This window comes from Bufo bufo, chromosome 3 (genome assembly GCF_905171765.1).
Source record: "Bufo bufo chromosome 3, aBufBuf1.1, whole genome shotgun sequence".
Classification (NCBI taxonomy): domain Eukaryota; kingdom Metazoa; phylum Chordata; class Amphibia; order Anura; family Bufonidae; genus Bufo; species Bufo bufo.
In genome coordinates this window covers 8,301,370-8,319,392 of record NC_053391.1, presented here as the reverse complement: position 1 = coordinate 8,319,392, position 18,023 = coordinate 8,301,370, and the positions used below count along the sequence as shown (strand labels likewise).

The following is an 18,023-nucleotide window of genomic DNA, read 5'->3' as shown; positions in this document are numbered from 1 at the left end:
GGTTACCATAGAGGAGATTACTGGGGGTGACCTGATCTCAGGTAGGTTACCATAGAGGAGATTACTGGGGATGACCTGATCTCAGGTAGGTTACCATAGAGGAGATTACTGGGGATGACCTGATCTCAGGTAGGTTACCATAGAGGAGATTACTGGGGTCTGGGGATGACCTGATCTCAGGTAGGTTACCATAGAGGAGATGACTGGGGATGACCTGATCTCAGTTAGGTTACCATAGAGGAGATTACTGGGGATGACCTGATCTCAGGTAGGTTACCATAGAGGAGATTACTGGGGATGACCTGATCTCAGGTAGGTTACCATAGAGGAGATTACTGGGGATGACCTGATCTCAGGTAGGTTACCATAGAGGAGATTACTGGGGGTGACCTGATCTCAGGTAGGTTACCATAGAGGAGATTACTGGGGATGACCTGATCTCAGGTAGGTTACCATAGAGGAGATTACTGGGGATGACCTGATCTCAGGTAGGTTACCATAGAGGAGATTACTGGGGATGACCTGATCTCAGGTAGGTTACCATAGAGGAGATTACTGGGGATGACCTGATCTCAGGTAGGTTACCATAGAGGAGATTACTGGGGATGACCTGATCTCAGGTAGGTTACCATAGAGGAGATTACTGGGGATGACCTGATCTCAGGTAGGTTACCATAGAGGAGATTACTGGGGATGACCTGATCTCAGGTAGGTGACCATAGAGGAGATTACTGGGGATGACCTGATCTCAGGTAGGTTACCATAGAGGAGATTACTGCAGGACTATAGGACTATTTCTGGGACTACAATGCTTTATACAGTGTTTGCATCCTTTACTGTCACCAAGCATTCCTTATGTCATATCTTGCGGCAGCCACTACAGGAGGAGGTGACCTTAGTGCTGTGACGCAGAAGCACAGACCACACTGGGCGGGAAGACGCATGGAGGGACGCATGGAACGAATCAGGAACATCATCGAGAAGGCAGAAAAGGCAAAATCCAAAATCTCACAGAGGAAACAGGAATGGGACCAGCTGTAAGTTGTAAAGCTAATACCCATGAGCACTGCACACACTGCTGAGTGCTTCACATCCAGGAGCACTGCACACACTGCTGAGTGCTTCATATCCAGGAACACTGCACACACTGCTGAGTGCTTCATATCCAGGAACACTGCACACACTGCTGAGTACTTCATATCCAGGAACACTGCACACACTGCTGAGTGCTTCATATCCAGGAACACTGCACACACTGCTGAGTACTTCATATACAGGAACACTGCACACACTGCTGAGTGCTTCATATCCAGGAACACTGCACACACTGCTGAGTACTTCATATCCAGGAGCACTGCACACACTGCTGAGTGCTTCATATCCAGGAACACTGCACACACTGCTGAGTGCTTCATATCCAGGAACACTGCACACACTGCTGAGTACTTCATATCCAGGAACACTGCACACACTGCTAAGTGCTTCATATCCAGGAGCACTGCACACACTGCTGAGTGCTTCATATCCAGGAACACTGCACACACTGCTGAGTACTTCATATCCAGGAACACTGCACACACTGCTGAGTACTTCCTATCCAGGAACACTGCACACACTACTGAGTGCTTCATATCCAGGAACACTGCACACACTGCTGAGTACTTCATATCCAGGATCACTGCACACACTGCTGAGTGCTTCATATCCAGGAACACTACACACACTGCTGAGTACTTCATATCCAGGAGCACTGCACACACTGCTGAGTGCTTCATATCCAGGAACACTGCACACACTGCTGAGTGCTTCATATCCAGGAACACTGCACACACTGCTGAGTACTTCATATCCCGGAGCACTGCACACACTGCTGAGTACTTCATATCCAGGAGCACTGCACACACTGCTGAGTACTTCATATCCAGGAACACTGCACACACTGCTGAGTGCTTCATATCCAGGAGCACTACACACACTGCTGAGTACTTCATATCCAGGAACACTGCACACACTGCTGAGTACTTCATATCCAGGAGCACTGCACACACTGCTGAGTGCTTCATATCCAGGAGCACTGCACACACTGCTGAGTACTTCATATCCAGGAGCACTGCACACACTGCTGAGTACTTCATATCCAGGAGCACTGCACACACTGCTGAGTGCTTCATATCCAGGAACACTGCACACACTGCTGAGTGCTTCATATCCAGGAACACTGCACACACTGCTGAGTACTTCATATCCAGGAACACTGCACACACTGCTGAGTGCTTCATATCCAGGAACACTGCACACACTGCTGAGTACTTCATATACAGGAACACTGCACACACTGCTGAGTGCTTCATATCCAGGAACACTGCACACACTGCTGAGTACTTCATATCCAGGAGCACTGCACACACTGCTGAGTGCTTCATATCCAGGAACACTGCACACACTGCTGAGTGCTTCATATCCAGGAACACTGCACACACTGCTGAGTACTTCATATCCAGGAACACTGCACACACTGCTAAGTGCTTCATATCCAGGAGCACTGCACACACTGCTGAGTGCTTCATATCCAGGAACACTGCACACACTGCTGAGTACTTCATATCCAGGAACACTGCACACACTGCTGAGTACTTCCTATCCAGGAACACTGCACACACTACTGAGTGCTTCATATCCAGGAACACTGCACACACTGCTGAGTACTTCATATCCAGGATCACTGCACACACTGCTGAGTGCTTCATATCCAGGAACACTACACACACTGCTGAGTACTTCATATCCAGGAGCACTGCACACACTGCTGAGTGCTTCATATCCAGGAACACTGCACACACTGCTGAGTGCTTCATATCCAGGAACACTGCACACACTGCTGAGTACTTCATATCCCGGAGCACTGCACACACTGCTGAGTACTTCATATCCAGGAGCACTGCACACACTGCTGAGTACTTCATATCCAGGAACACTGCACACACTGCTGAGTGCTTCATATCCAGGAGCACTACACACACTGCTGAGTACTTCATATCCAGGAACACTGCACACACTGCTGAGTACTTCATATCCAGGAGCACTGCACACACTGCTGAGTGCTTCATATCCAGGAGCACTGCACACACTGCTGAGTACTTCATATCCAGGAGCACTGCACACACTGCTGAGTGCTTCATATCCCGGAGCACTGCACACACTGCTGAGTACTTCATATCCAGGAACACTGCACACACTGCTGAGTGCTTCATATCCAGGAGCACTGCACACACTGCTGAGTGCTTCATATCCAGGAGCCCTGCACACACTGCTGAGTGCTTCACATCCAGGAGCACTGCACACACTGCTGAGTGCTTCATATCCAGGATCACTGCACACACTGCTGAGTGCTTCATATCCAGGATCACTGCACACACTGCTGAGTGCTTCATATCCAGGAACACTACACACACTGCTGAGTGCTTCATATCCAGGAACACTGCACACACTGCTGAGTACTTCATATCCAGGAGCACTACACACACTGCTGAGTGCTTCATATCCAGGAGCACTGCACACACTGCTGAGTACTTCATATCCAGGAGCCCCTGCACACACTGCTTAGTGCTTCATATCCAGGAACACTACACACACTGCTGAGTGCTTCATATCCAGGAGCACTACACACACTGCTGAGTACTTCATATCCAGGAACACTGCACACACTGCTGAGTGCTTCATATCCAGGAACACTGCACACACTGCTGAGTGCTTCATATCCAGGAGCACTGCACACACTGCTGAGTACTTCATATCCAGGAACACTGCACACACTGCTGAGTACTTCATATCCAGGAGCACTGCACACAATGCTGAGTGCTTCATATACAGGAGCACTGCACACACTGCTGAGTGCTTCATATCCAGGAACACTGCACACACTGCTGAGTGCTTCATATCCAGGAACACTGCACACACTGCTGAGTGCTTCATATCCAGGAACACTGCACACACTGCTGAGTGCTTCATATCCAGGAGCACTGCACACACTGCTGAGTGCTTCATATCCAGGAGCACTGCACACACTGCTGAGTGCTTCATATCCAGGAACACTGCACACACTGCTGAGTGCTTCATATCCAGGAGCACTGCACACACTGCTGAGTGCTTCATATCCAGGAGCACTGCACACACTGCTGAGTACTTCATATCCAGGAGCACTGCACACACTGCTGAGTACTTCATATCCAGGAGCACTGCACACACTGCTGAGTACTTCATATCCAGGAACACTGCACACACTGCTGAGTGCTTCATATCCAGGAACACTGCACACACTGCTGAGTGCTTCATATCCAGGAACACTGCACACACTGCTGAGTGCTTCATATCCAGGAGCACTGCACACACTGCTGAGTACTTCATATCCAGGAACACTGCACACACTGCTGAGTACTTCATATCCAGGAGCACTGCACACACTGCTGAGTACTTCATATCCAGGAGCACTGCACACACTGCTGAGTACTTCATATCCAGGAGCACTGCACACACTGCTGAGTGCTTCATATCCAGGAACACTGCACACACTGCTGAGTGCTTCATATCCAGGAACACTGCACACACTGCTGAGTGCTTCATATCCAGGAACACTGCACACACTGCTGAGTGCTTCATATCCAGGAACACTGCTGAGTGATTCATATCCAGGAGCACTGCACACACTGCTGAGTGCTTCATATCCAGGAACACTGCACTCACTGCTGAGTGCTTCATATCCAGGAGCACTGCACACACTGCTGAGTGCTTCATATCCAGGAACACTGCACACACTGCTGAGTGCTTCATATCCAGGAACACTGCACACACTGCTGAGTACTTCATATCCAGGAGCACTGCACACACTGCTGAGTGCTTCATATCCAGGAACACTGCACACACTGCTGAGTGCTTCATATCCAGGAACACTGCACACACTGCTGAGTGCTTCATATCCAGGAACACTACACACACTGCTGAGTACTTCATATCCAGGAACACTGCTGAGTGCTTCATATCCAGGAACACTGCTGAGTGCTTCATATCCAGGAGCACTGCACACACTGCTGAGTGCTTCATATCCAGGAGCACTGCACACACTGCTGAGTACTTCATATCCAGGAACACTGCACACACTGCTGAGTGCTTCATATCCAGGAACACTGCACACACTGCTGAGTGCTTCATATCCAGGAACACTGCACACACTGCTGAGTGCTTCATATCCAGGAGCACTGCACACACTGCTGAGTACTTCATATCCAGGAACACTGCACACACTGCTGAGTGCTTCATATCCAGGAGCACTGCACACACTGCTGAGTACTTCATATCCAGGAGCACTGCACACGCTGCTGAGTACTTCATATCCGGGAACACTGCACACACTGCTGAGTACTTCATATCCAGGAACACTGCACACACTGCTGAGTGCTTCATATCCAGGAGCACTGCACACACTGCTGAGTACTTCATATCCAGGAACACTGCACATAATGCTTAATACTTTGCATTATACCAATCTTCCTGCCATTCGTTCCCAGGTACAAAACTAAGCCCAGTGAGGACTATGAGGACCCAGCAGATGTTTTGGCCATTACAAATGCCAAGGAGAACATGGGAGACTTTAAACTGAAAACAGCAAAGGATTACACTGTCCCCGAGCACCTGCGGATAAATGCCGAAAGAAAGAGATCTGAACTGGCAATGTTAGAAAGCATGGTACGTGTGTATTTGGAGAAAACCTATAAAGCTGGGGTGACCCTTTATCTATAGGACAGACATGCTAATGATATGTTCTAATGGGGGCTGAGGACCCCTGACGCTGGTATGTCAGTGATTTATCCTTGTCATCAGATTATTGATGTGTTATAGATTGCAGTACAGGAGATACTGCACTGAATTTGCATTGAACCCTCCATAAATCCATGCCTTGTGTCTCTTTATAAAGATACATGAGCAGAAGTCATCCATGAACCGTTCCATCATGGCGCTCCGTGATCTCAAGCTCGAAACCATAGAGAAGATGAAGAATATTGTACGCGAGGTAAGAGTCACCCAGGAAGCACTGGACTCATCCAAACACCTCCCCATCCCGAGAGTGCCTTCACTGCGCCCCGACGAGACGCCGGAGAAGAAATTCCAGTACGACAGCGAGACTCTTCGCAGGTTCCAGCTGGAGCAAGACAACCGGGTACAGGCACCACCAGCAATGCAGGAAGGAGGTTTTGGTGGATTCGGTTTCGGAGAAAAACAGCAAACCACAGCGAAGCAATCAGAGTCCCAATCTAGACCATCTACCACAAGCACCGCGAGATCGTGTCGCATCGCATCTTCCCAAAGACGCCATCTGCAAAGGATGGAGCTGTCTGACCTGGAGAAAGAGGCCGTGCAGAGGGAGGAAATTAGGAATCTATACATGCAGGACAACCTCATCAAACAGGTAACAGACGGGCGGAGGAGAAGAAGACATGACAGGAGTGATGGTGTGAACTGGATCTAGTGTAACCTGCAGTGCACCCACCACCTCAGTAGATTGCACTGTGCCCACTCCTCTCCCATGGAGGTCACTTTTATCCGCCAATGGTTTTTACACCAGAGAGTAATTGCAAGAGCCCATATTTAGACGGAGTCTGTCACCACTATATGACCTTACACAGCGCTTACATGGTCCTGTAGCACACCTGTACCTGACTCTAACGGTACCTTCGTTATTTTCTTTTGACTTACACAAGCAGGAAAAACGCTGTTTAATCCATATGCAAACGAGCACTGGCAAGTGCCCCGGGGCGGCGTTCCCTGTGTAGGAGCCCCGGGGCGGCGTTCCCTGTGTAGGAGCCCCGGGGCGACGTTCCCTGTGTAGGAGCCCCGGGGCGACGTTCCCTGTGTAGGAGAAAATAACGAAGATACCATTAGAGTCAGGTATAGGTGTCCTACAGGACCATGTGTAAGGCCATATAGTGGTGACAGACGCCCTTTAACCCAGCAGTCCACTTACAGCAGGCATGCTCAACCTGCGGCCCTCCAGCTGTTGCAAAAGTACAACTCCCAGCATTCTCGGATCAACGTACAGCAGGGCATTGTGGGAGTTGTAGTTTTACAACAGCTGGAGGGCCGCAGGTTGCGCATCCCTGACTTACAGGTACAGTACATACCTATATTCTAGCCACTGCGGCTTGAGCTGAAGCCTGTTCACAATGCTGATCTGTACGGGTCTCATGAACGTGACATCATTGGCTGATTGGCAGGGGCGCCGGGAGTCGGACCCCCACCAATCCGATATTGATGACCCATTCTGAGGTTACGCCGTCAGTATCGAAATCTCAGACAACTCCTGCTTTAGCTATAAAGTATAGATCCTGATAGAAAGATGAGACGTTGTAGGTTGCAAGTCACTAGAGCGAGCTGTATGCAAGCACTGAACAAGCAGGGGAGGCCGGGCGATTTCAGCTCCAGAGCTACAGAATTCTGAAAGAAGCGTTAGGTCACCTACGTGCACAGTGATTTATTCTATATGTAAAATCATATTTACAGACACTTTACTCCAGATAATTAGGGATTGCTGCAGAAATGCTAAGTGCTTTCTGCTACAGTGAGTCCTCCCATGTGGAGGAGCAGGAAGGGTTCAGCAGATGCCTCGGCGCTCCCATTCCAAGACACTCCGCATCTATCTGCCGCAAGGTGTTGGTTGATACGGTGCCTATATAGTGCCGCTTCCAGTTTAAGTTTGCATACATAATAGTCCCATTTTAGGACTTCCTCATTGGGCCGCGGTCCAGATGGAAACCCTCAGTTTAACCTCCCTTCTCCTGTGTTCCAGATGAACCAGCTGGCGCGCGACTTTGACGCTGAGCTCCGCATTGTGCGGCACAAGAAGTTGGAGCTGGATGTCCAGATGAAGATGGCTGACCTGCGGCACATCACTCTTTTCGAGGAACTTCTCCTGCTGAAGGAGTTTGAGAAGCGAGAAGACATCTTGCAGGAGAAAGTCGGCGACCGAATCGCGGAGCTGGATGAGATAAAGGTATGTCTACGGGCGTCACGGCCAGAGGGAGGTTCATGGCGTGTGCGTATCCAGACATCTGAGATACTGTTCTATCTCCTTCGCTGTAGAGGAAGTCTGAGGATTTTATGCTCCAGTTGGAGGCCAAGAGAAAGGAGGTCCTGAAGCTGCAGGAGAAGGAGAAGGCTTTGCACGCCACCTTCCAGACCTCTCTGGGAGAGGGCAACAAATTTGCCACATTTCTCACCAAAGTATTTAAGAAGAAGATCAAGCGGGCAAAGAAGAAGGAAGTGCACGGAGACGAAGGTTGGTGTCCAGCTTGTGTCTCCTCCTGTGAATAAAGATGGTGTCCTCTTAGGGTCGACTCACATGGGGCGTAGCTATAGGGGGTGCAGAGGTAGCAGTCGCTACCAGGCCCAGGAGCCTGAGGGGGCCCAAAGACACCAGTATTATAGAAAGTGCATGCTGGTCAAGTTACACCTCTGGCTCAAGGGGACGCCGTTTCAATGTTTGCCTCGGGCAGCACGAAGGCCTTGTGCTCCCCGGCCCCTGGCCACAAAGCACTGAGGGAAGGGGGGCCCCAAGCTGAACTCTTGCACCAGGGCCCATGAGCCGTTAGCTACGCCCCTGTGAACTTTGGTAATCTGTTGATGATACTGCTGTGCACCGCCGAACCCATTGACTTTAATGGGATCTTATCGGGGATCTGGCAGCTTTCCAGCATAAATGCCAGCTTACAGCTGGTCAAAAAATACTATAGGCAGTACTTCGTAACCAGCTGGCATTTATGCTGAAGAGTCAATGGGACCTGGCGGTGCACAGCAGTATGTGGCTGCGCCAGATATGGTGAAATTCGGTAGACTATCCTAGCAGAACAATGCGTGTGTGAACCTAGCCTTATGTGATTGGGAAAGGATCGGGACCACTGGAAAGCACAATGGTGACACACAGTGTACATACTGCCATACTGTAACGCTTCATACATCACACAGTGTACATACTGCCATACTGTAACGCTTCATACATCACACAGTCTACATACTGCCATACTGTAACGCTTCATACATCACACAGTCTACATACTGCCATACTGTAACGCTTCATACATCACACAGTGTACATACTGCCATACTGTAACGCTTCATACATCACACAGTGTACATACTGCCATACTGTAACGCTTCATACATCACACAGTGTACATACTGCCATACTGTAATGCTTCATACATCACACAGTGTACATACTGCCATACTGTAATGCTTCATACATCACACAGTGTACATACTGCCATACTGTAATGCTTCATACATCACACAGTGTACATACTGCCATACTGTAACGCTTCATACATCACACCGTGTACATACTGCCATACTGTAATGCTTCATACATCACACAGTGTACATACTGCCATACTGTAACGCTTCATACATCACACAGTGTACATACTGCCATACTGTAATGCTTCATACATCACACAGTGTACATACTGCCATACTGTAACGCTTCATACATCACACAGTGTACATACTGCCATACTGTAATGCTTCATACATCACACAGTGTACATACTGCCATACTGTAACGCTTCATACATCACACCGTGTACATACTGCCATACTGTAATGCTTCATACATCACACAGTGTACATACTGCCATACTGTAATGCTTCATACATCACACAGTGTACATACTGCCATACTGTAATGCTTCATACATCACGCAGTGTACATACTGCCATACTGTAATGCTTCATACATCACACAGTGTACATACTGCCATACTGTAATGCTTCATACATCACACAGTGTACATACTGCCATACTGTAATGCTTCATACATCACACAGTGTACATACTGCCATACTGTAATGCTTCATACATCACACAGTCTACATACTGCCATACTGTAATGCTTCATACATCACACAGTGTACATACTGCCATACTGTAATGCTTTATACATCACACAGTCTACATACTGCCATACTGTAACGCTTCATACATCACACAGTGTACATACTGCCATACTGTAACGCTTCATACATCACACAGTCTACATACTGCCATACTGTAATGCTTCATACATCACACAGTGTACATACTGCCATACTGTAACGCTTCATACATCACACAGTGTACATACTGCCATACTGTAATGCTTCATACATCACACAGTGTACATACTGCCATACTGTAATGCTTCATACATCACACAGTGTACATACTGCCATACTGTAATGCTTCATACATCACACAGTGTACATACTGCCATACTGTAACGCTTCATACATCACACAGTGTACATACTGCCATACTGTAACGCTTCATACATCACACAGTCTACATACTGCCATACTGTAATGCTTCATACATCACACAGTCTACATACTGCCATACTGTAATGCTTCATACATCACACAGTGTACATACTGCCATACTGTAACGCTTCATACATCACACAGTGTACATACTGCCATACTGTAACGCTTCATACATCACACAGTGTACATACTGCCATACTGTAACGCTTCATACATCACACAGTGTACATACTGCCATACTGTAATGCTTCATACATCACACAGTCTACATACTGCCATACTGTAATGCTTCATACATCACACAGTGTACATACTGCCATACTGTAATGCTTCATACATCACACAGTGTACATACTGCCATACTGTAATGCTTCATACGTCACACAGTGTACATACTGCCATACTGTAACGCTTCATACATCACACAGTGCACATACTGCCATACTGTAATGCTTCATACATCACACAGTCTACATACTGCCATACTGTAATGCTTCATACATCACACAGTGTACATACTGCCATACTGTAACGCTTCATACATCACACAGTGTACATACTGCCATACTGTAACGCTTCATACATCACACAGTGTACATACTGCCATACTGTAACGCTTCATACATCACACAGTGTACATACTGACATACTGTAACGCTTCATACATCACACAGTGTACATACTGCCATACTGTAATGCTTCATACATCACACAGTCTACATACTGCCATACTGTAACGCTTCATACATCACACAGTGTACATACTGCCATACTGTAATGCTTCATACATCACACAGTGTACATACTGCCATACTGTAACGCTTCATACATCACACAGTCTACATACTGCCATACTGTAACGCTTCATACATCACACAGTGTACATACTGCCATACTGTAATGCTTCATACATCACACAGTCTACATACTGCCATACTGTAACGCTTCATACATCACACAGTGTACATACTGCCATACTGTAACGCTTCATACATCACACAGTGTACATTCTGCCATACTGTAATGCTTCATACATCACACAGTCTACATACTGCCATACTGTAACGCTTCATACATCACACAGTGTACATACTGCCATACTGTAACGCTTCATACATCACACAGTGTACATACTGACATACTGTAACGCTTCATACATCACACAGTGTACATACTGCCATACTGTAATGCTTCATACATCACACAGTCTACATACTGCCATACTGTAACGCTTCATACATCACACAGTGTACATACTGCCATACTGTAATGCTTCATACGTCACACAGTGTACATACTGCCATACTGTAATGCTTCATACATCACACAGTGTACATACTGCCATACTGTAACGCTTCATACATCACACAGTCTACATACTGCCATACTGTAATGCTTCATACATCACACAGTGTACATACTGCCATACTGTAACGCTTCATACATCACACAGTGTACATACTGACATACTGTAACGCTTCATACATCACACAGTGTACATACTGCCATACTGTAATGCTTCATACATCACACAGTGTACATACTGCCATACTGTAATGCTTCATACATCACACAGTGTACATACTGCCATACTGTAATGCTTCATACATCACACAGTCTACATACTGCCATACTGTAATGCTTCATACATCACACAGTCTACATACTGCCATACTGTAACGCTTCATACATCACACAGTGTACATACTGCCATACTGTAACGCTTCATACATCATACAGTGTACATACTGCCATACTGTAACGCTTCATACATCACACAGTGTACATACTGCCATACTGTAACGCTTCATACATCACACAGTGTACATACTGCCATACTGTAACGCTTCATACATCACACAGTGTACATACTGCCATACTGTAACGCTTCATACATCACACAGTGTACATACTGCCATACTGTACAAAAATAATACCAACAAACAATACTCAGACCAAATAATGCTATCATACTTTACATACCTTACACACAACTAGTACCAATAATTCATACTCATGAGTAATGCTATCATGCTGTGCACATAACTAATACCACCATACAGTACTTCCGAATAACACTCTCATACTGCACACATAATGAACGCCACAATACAGTATTCATGAATATTGTTGTCATAACATGCATATAACTAATTCCACCATATACTTATGAATAATGCTGCTGTATAATGCTCATTACTTATACTACCAAACAGTACTCATAAATAATGCTGTCATACCACCATTCAGTACTACTCTCATACTGTACACATAGCTAATACCACCATTCAGTACTACTATCATACTGTACACATAGCTAATACCACTATTCAGTACTACTCTCATACTGTACACATAGCTAATACCACCATTCAGTACTACTGTCATACTGTACACATAGCTAATACCACTATTCAGTACTACTATCATACTGTACACATAGCTAATACCACCATTCAGTACTACTATCATACTGTACACATAGCTAATACCACCATTCAGTACTACTATCATACTGTACACATAACTAATACCACTATTCAGTACTACTGTCATACTGTACACATAGCTAATACCACTATTCAGTACTACTATCATACTGTACACATAGCTAATACCACCATTCAGTACTACTATCATACTGTACACATAGCTAATACCACCATTCAGTACTACTATCATACTGTACACATAACTATTACCACCATTCAGTACTACTATCATACTGTACACATAGCTAATACCACTATTTAGTACTACTATCATACTGTACACATAGCTAATACCACCATTCAGTACTACTATCATACTGTACACATAGCTAATACCACCATTCAGTACTACTGTCATACTGTACACATAGCTAATACCACTATTCAGTACTACTATCATACTGTACACATAGCTAATACCACCATTCAGTACTACTATCATACTGTACACATAGCTAATACCACCATTCAGTACTACTATCATACTGTACACATAGCTAATACAACCATTCAGTACTACTGTCATACTGTACACATAGCTAATACCACCATTCAGTACTACTGTCATACTGTACACATAGCTAATACCACCATGCAGTACCACTATCATACTGTACACATAGCTAATACCACCATTCAGTACTACTATCATACTGTACACATAGCTAATACCACCATTCAGTACTACTATCATACTGTACACATAACTAATACCATCATTCAGTACTACTATCATACTGTACACATAGCTAATACCACCATTCAGTACTACTATCATACTGTACACATAGCTAATACCACCATTCAGTACTACTATCATACTGTACACATAGCTAATACCACCATTCAGTACTACTCTCATACTGTACACATAGCTAATACCACTATTCAGTACTACTATCATACTGTACACATAACTATTACCACCATTCAGTACTACTATCATACTGTACACATAGCTAATACCACTATTCAGTACTACTCTCATACTGTACACATAGCTAATACCACCATTCAGTACTACTCTCATACTGTACACATAGCTAATACCACCATTCAGTACTACTCTCATACTGTACACATAGCTAATACCACCATTCAGTACTACTATCATACTGTACACATAGCTAATACCACCATTCAGTACTACTATCATACTGTACACATAACTATTGCCACCATTCAGTACTACTATCATACTGTACACATAGCTAATACCACCATTCAGTACTACTCTCATACTGTACACATAGCTAATACCACCATTCAGTACCACTATCATACTGTACACATAGCTAATACCACCATCATACTGTACACATAGCTAATACCACCATTCAGTTCTACTTTCATACTGTACACATAGCTAATACCACCATGCAGTACTACTATCATACTGTACACATAGCTAATACCACCATTCAGTACTACTATCATACTGTACACATAGCTAATACCACCATTCAGTACTACTGTCATACTGTACACATAGCTAATACCACCATTCAGTACTACTATCATACTGTACACATAGCTAATACCACTATTCAGTACTACTATCATACTGTACACATAGCTAATACCACCATTCAGTACTACTCTCATACTGTACACATAGCTAATACCACCATGCAGTACTACTATCATACTGTACACATAGCTAATACCACCATTCAGTACCACTCTCATACTGTACACATAGCTAATACAACCATTCAGTACTACTATCATACTGTACACATAGCTAATACCACCATTCAGTACTACTATCATACTGTACACATAGCTAATACCACCATTCAGTACTACTGTCATACTGTACACATAGCTAATACCACCATTCAGTACTACTCTCATACTGTACACATAGCTAATACCACCATTCAGTACCACTATCATACTGTACACATAGCTAATACCACCATGCAGTACTACTATCATACTGTACACATAGCTAATACCACCATTCAGTACTACTATCATACTGTACACATAGCTAATACCACCATTCAGTACCACTATCATACTGTACACATAGCTAATACCACCATTCAGTACCACTATCATACTGTACACATAGCTAATACCACCATTCAGTACTACTATCATACTGTACACATAGCTAATACAACCATTCAGTACTACTATCATACTGTACACATAGCTAATACCACCATTCAGTACTACTATCATACTGTACACATAGCTAATACAACCATTCAGTACTACTATCATACTGTACACATAGCTAATACCACTATTCAGTACTACTATCATACTGTACACATAGCTAATACCATCATTCAGTACTACTATCATACTGTACACATAGCTAATACCACCATTCAGTACCACTCTCATACTGTACACATAACTATTGCCACCATTCAGTACTACTATCATACTGTACACATAGCTAATACCACCATTCAGTACTACTATCATACTGTACACATAGCTAATACAACCATTCAGTACTACTATCATACTGTACACATAGCTAATACCACCATTCAGTACTACTATCATACTGTACACATAGCTAATACCACCATTCAGTACCACTATCATACTGTACACATAGCTAATACCACCATGCAGTACTACTATCATACTGTACACATAACTATTACCACCATTCAGTACTACTATCATACTGTACACATAGCTAATACCACCATTCAGTCCTACTATCATACTGTGCACATAGCTAATACCACCATTCAGTACTACTCTCATACTGTACACATAGCTAATACCACCATTCAGTACCACTATCATACTGTACACATAGCTAATACCACCATGCAGTACTACTATCATACTGTACACATAGCTAATACCACCATTCAGTACTACTATCATACTGTACACATAACTATTGCCACCATTCAGTACTACTATCATACTGTACACATAGCTAATACCACCATTCAGTACTACTATCATACTGTACACATAGCTAATACAACCATTCAGTACTACTGTCATACTGTACACATAGCTAATACCACCATTCAGTACTACTCTCATACTGTACACATAGCTAATACCACCATTCAGTACCACTATCATACTGTACACATAGCTAATACCACCATCATACTGTACACATAGCTAATACCACCATTCAGTTCTACTTTCATACTGTACACATAGCTAATACCACCATGCAGTACTACTATCATACTGTACACATAGCTAATACCACCATTCAGTACTACTATCATACTGTACACATAGCTAATACCACCATTCAGTACTACTGTCATACTGTACACATAGCTAATACCACCATTCAGTACTACTATCATACTGTACACATAGCTAATACCACCATTCAGTACTACTCTCATACTGTACACATAGCTAATACAACCATTCAGTACTACTATCATACTGTACACATAGCTAATACCACCATTCAGTACCACTCTCATACTGTACACATAGCTAATACAACCATTCAGTACTACTATCATACTGTACACATAGCTAATACCACCATTCAGTACTACTGTCATACTGTACACATAGCTAATACCACCATTCAGTACTACTCTCATACTGTACACATAGCTAATACCACCATTCAGTACCACTATCATACTGTACACATAGCTAATACCACCATGCAGTACTACTATCATACTGTACACATAGCTAATACCACCATTCAGTACTACTATCATACTGTACACATAGCTAATACCACCATTCAGTACCACTATCATACTGTACACATAGCTAATACCACCATTCAGTACCACTATCATACTGTACACATAGCTAATACCACCATTCAGTACTACTCTCATACTGTACACATAGCTAATACCACCATTCAGTACCACTATCATACTGTACACATAGCTAATACCACCATTCAGTACCACTATCATACTGTACACATAGCTAATACCACCATTCAGTACTACTATCATACTGTACACATAGCTAATACAACCATTCAGTACTACTATCATACTGTACACATAGCTAATACCACCATTCAGTACCACTCTCATACTGTACACATAGCTAATACAACCATTCAGTACTACTGTCATACTGTGCACATAGCTAATACCACCATTCAGTACTACTCTCATACTGTACACATAGCTAATACCACCATTCAGTACCACTATCATACTGTACACATAGCTAATACCACCATGCAGTACTACTATCATACTGTACACATAGCTAATACCACCATTCAGTACTACTCTCATACTGTACACATAGCTAATACCACCATAGAGTACTACTATCATACTATACACATAGCTAATACCACCATTCAGTACTACTATCATACTGTACACATAGCTAATACCACCATTCAGTACTACTGTCATACTGTACACATAGCTAATACCACCATTCAGTACTACTGTCATACTGTACACATAGCTAATACCACCATTCAGTACTACTGTCATACTGTACACATAGCTAATACCACCATAGAGTACTCATGAATAATGTTGTCATACAGTGAATTTAAAGGGGTCGGCCCATCTTAGACATTAGTGACATATATCTAATATGGAGCCCACAAAGTGAGGGGGAGCAGACCCCACATGCGCGGCCGCTCCATACATTTCTATGTGTCTTGGCTATTTCCGTCAGCCCTACAGAAGTGGACAGAACAGTGGCTGCCCTTCCGTGGCGCGCTTCTTATTCATTTCTATGGGACTTCCGAAAAAATAACCAAGCACGACGATCGGCTATTTTCGGCCCTTCTTATATAAATGAATGCAGGGTGGCCCCACACACGGGTCCACACTCCTTCACTGTAGCTTTATGTTCCTGGTGGTCTAGGGTGAGTTCTGTATTCAGTTTAATATCCCTGGTGGTCTAGATTGGGTTAAAGTGTAACTCACATTTCAGTATAAAGAGTCTTCTTAGCAGAGCTGTAACTGCGCGAAGCCGAGGAGAGTCTGTCGTCGGTCTGAAGACGCCCGTGTGTAACCAGGGTGACGGGCAGTGATAATTGAGGCACATGTACGTAGTGTGGGACTGAGGCAGTAACGAGGCTGGGATCCTCTGTATGTTACACAGAGACTGAAGACAGACACCGCGGAGCAATGCTGTTAGAGCTAGATAACACCTTTATCCTTACAAAAAAAATAAACCAAAACGACAGTTACACTTGAAGGAATCAGTTTAATATCC

At 44.2% G+C, this 18,023-nt stretch overlaps 1 protein-coding gene across 1 annotated transcript in view; it reads left to right on the top strand.

Annotated features, from left to right (window-relative positions):
- CFAP44 (cilia and flagella associated protein 44) overlaps positions 1–18,023 on the top strand; it is a gene marked incomplete at its 5' end in the record, with an annotated part of 48,875 nt that overhangs the window by 18,119 nt on the left and 12,733 nt on the right. The window contains 5 exons of the mRNA XM_040421720.1: positions 875–1,037; positions 5,562–5,739; positions 5,969–6,460; positions 7,838–8,041; positions 8,131–8,326. Of these exons, the coding sequence (XP_040277654.1) occupies positions 875–1,037; positions 5,562–5,739; positions 5,969–6,460; positions 7,838–8,041; positions 8,131–8,326 (1,233 nt within the window). The remainder of the gene's footprint in view (positions 1–874; positions 1,038–5,561; positions 5,740–5,968; positions 6,461–7,837; positions 8,042–8,130; positions 8,327–18,023) is intronic.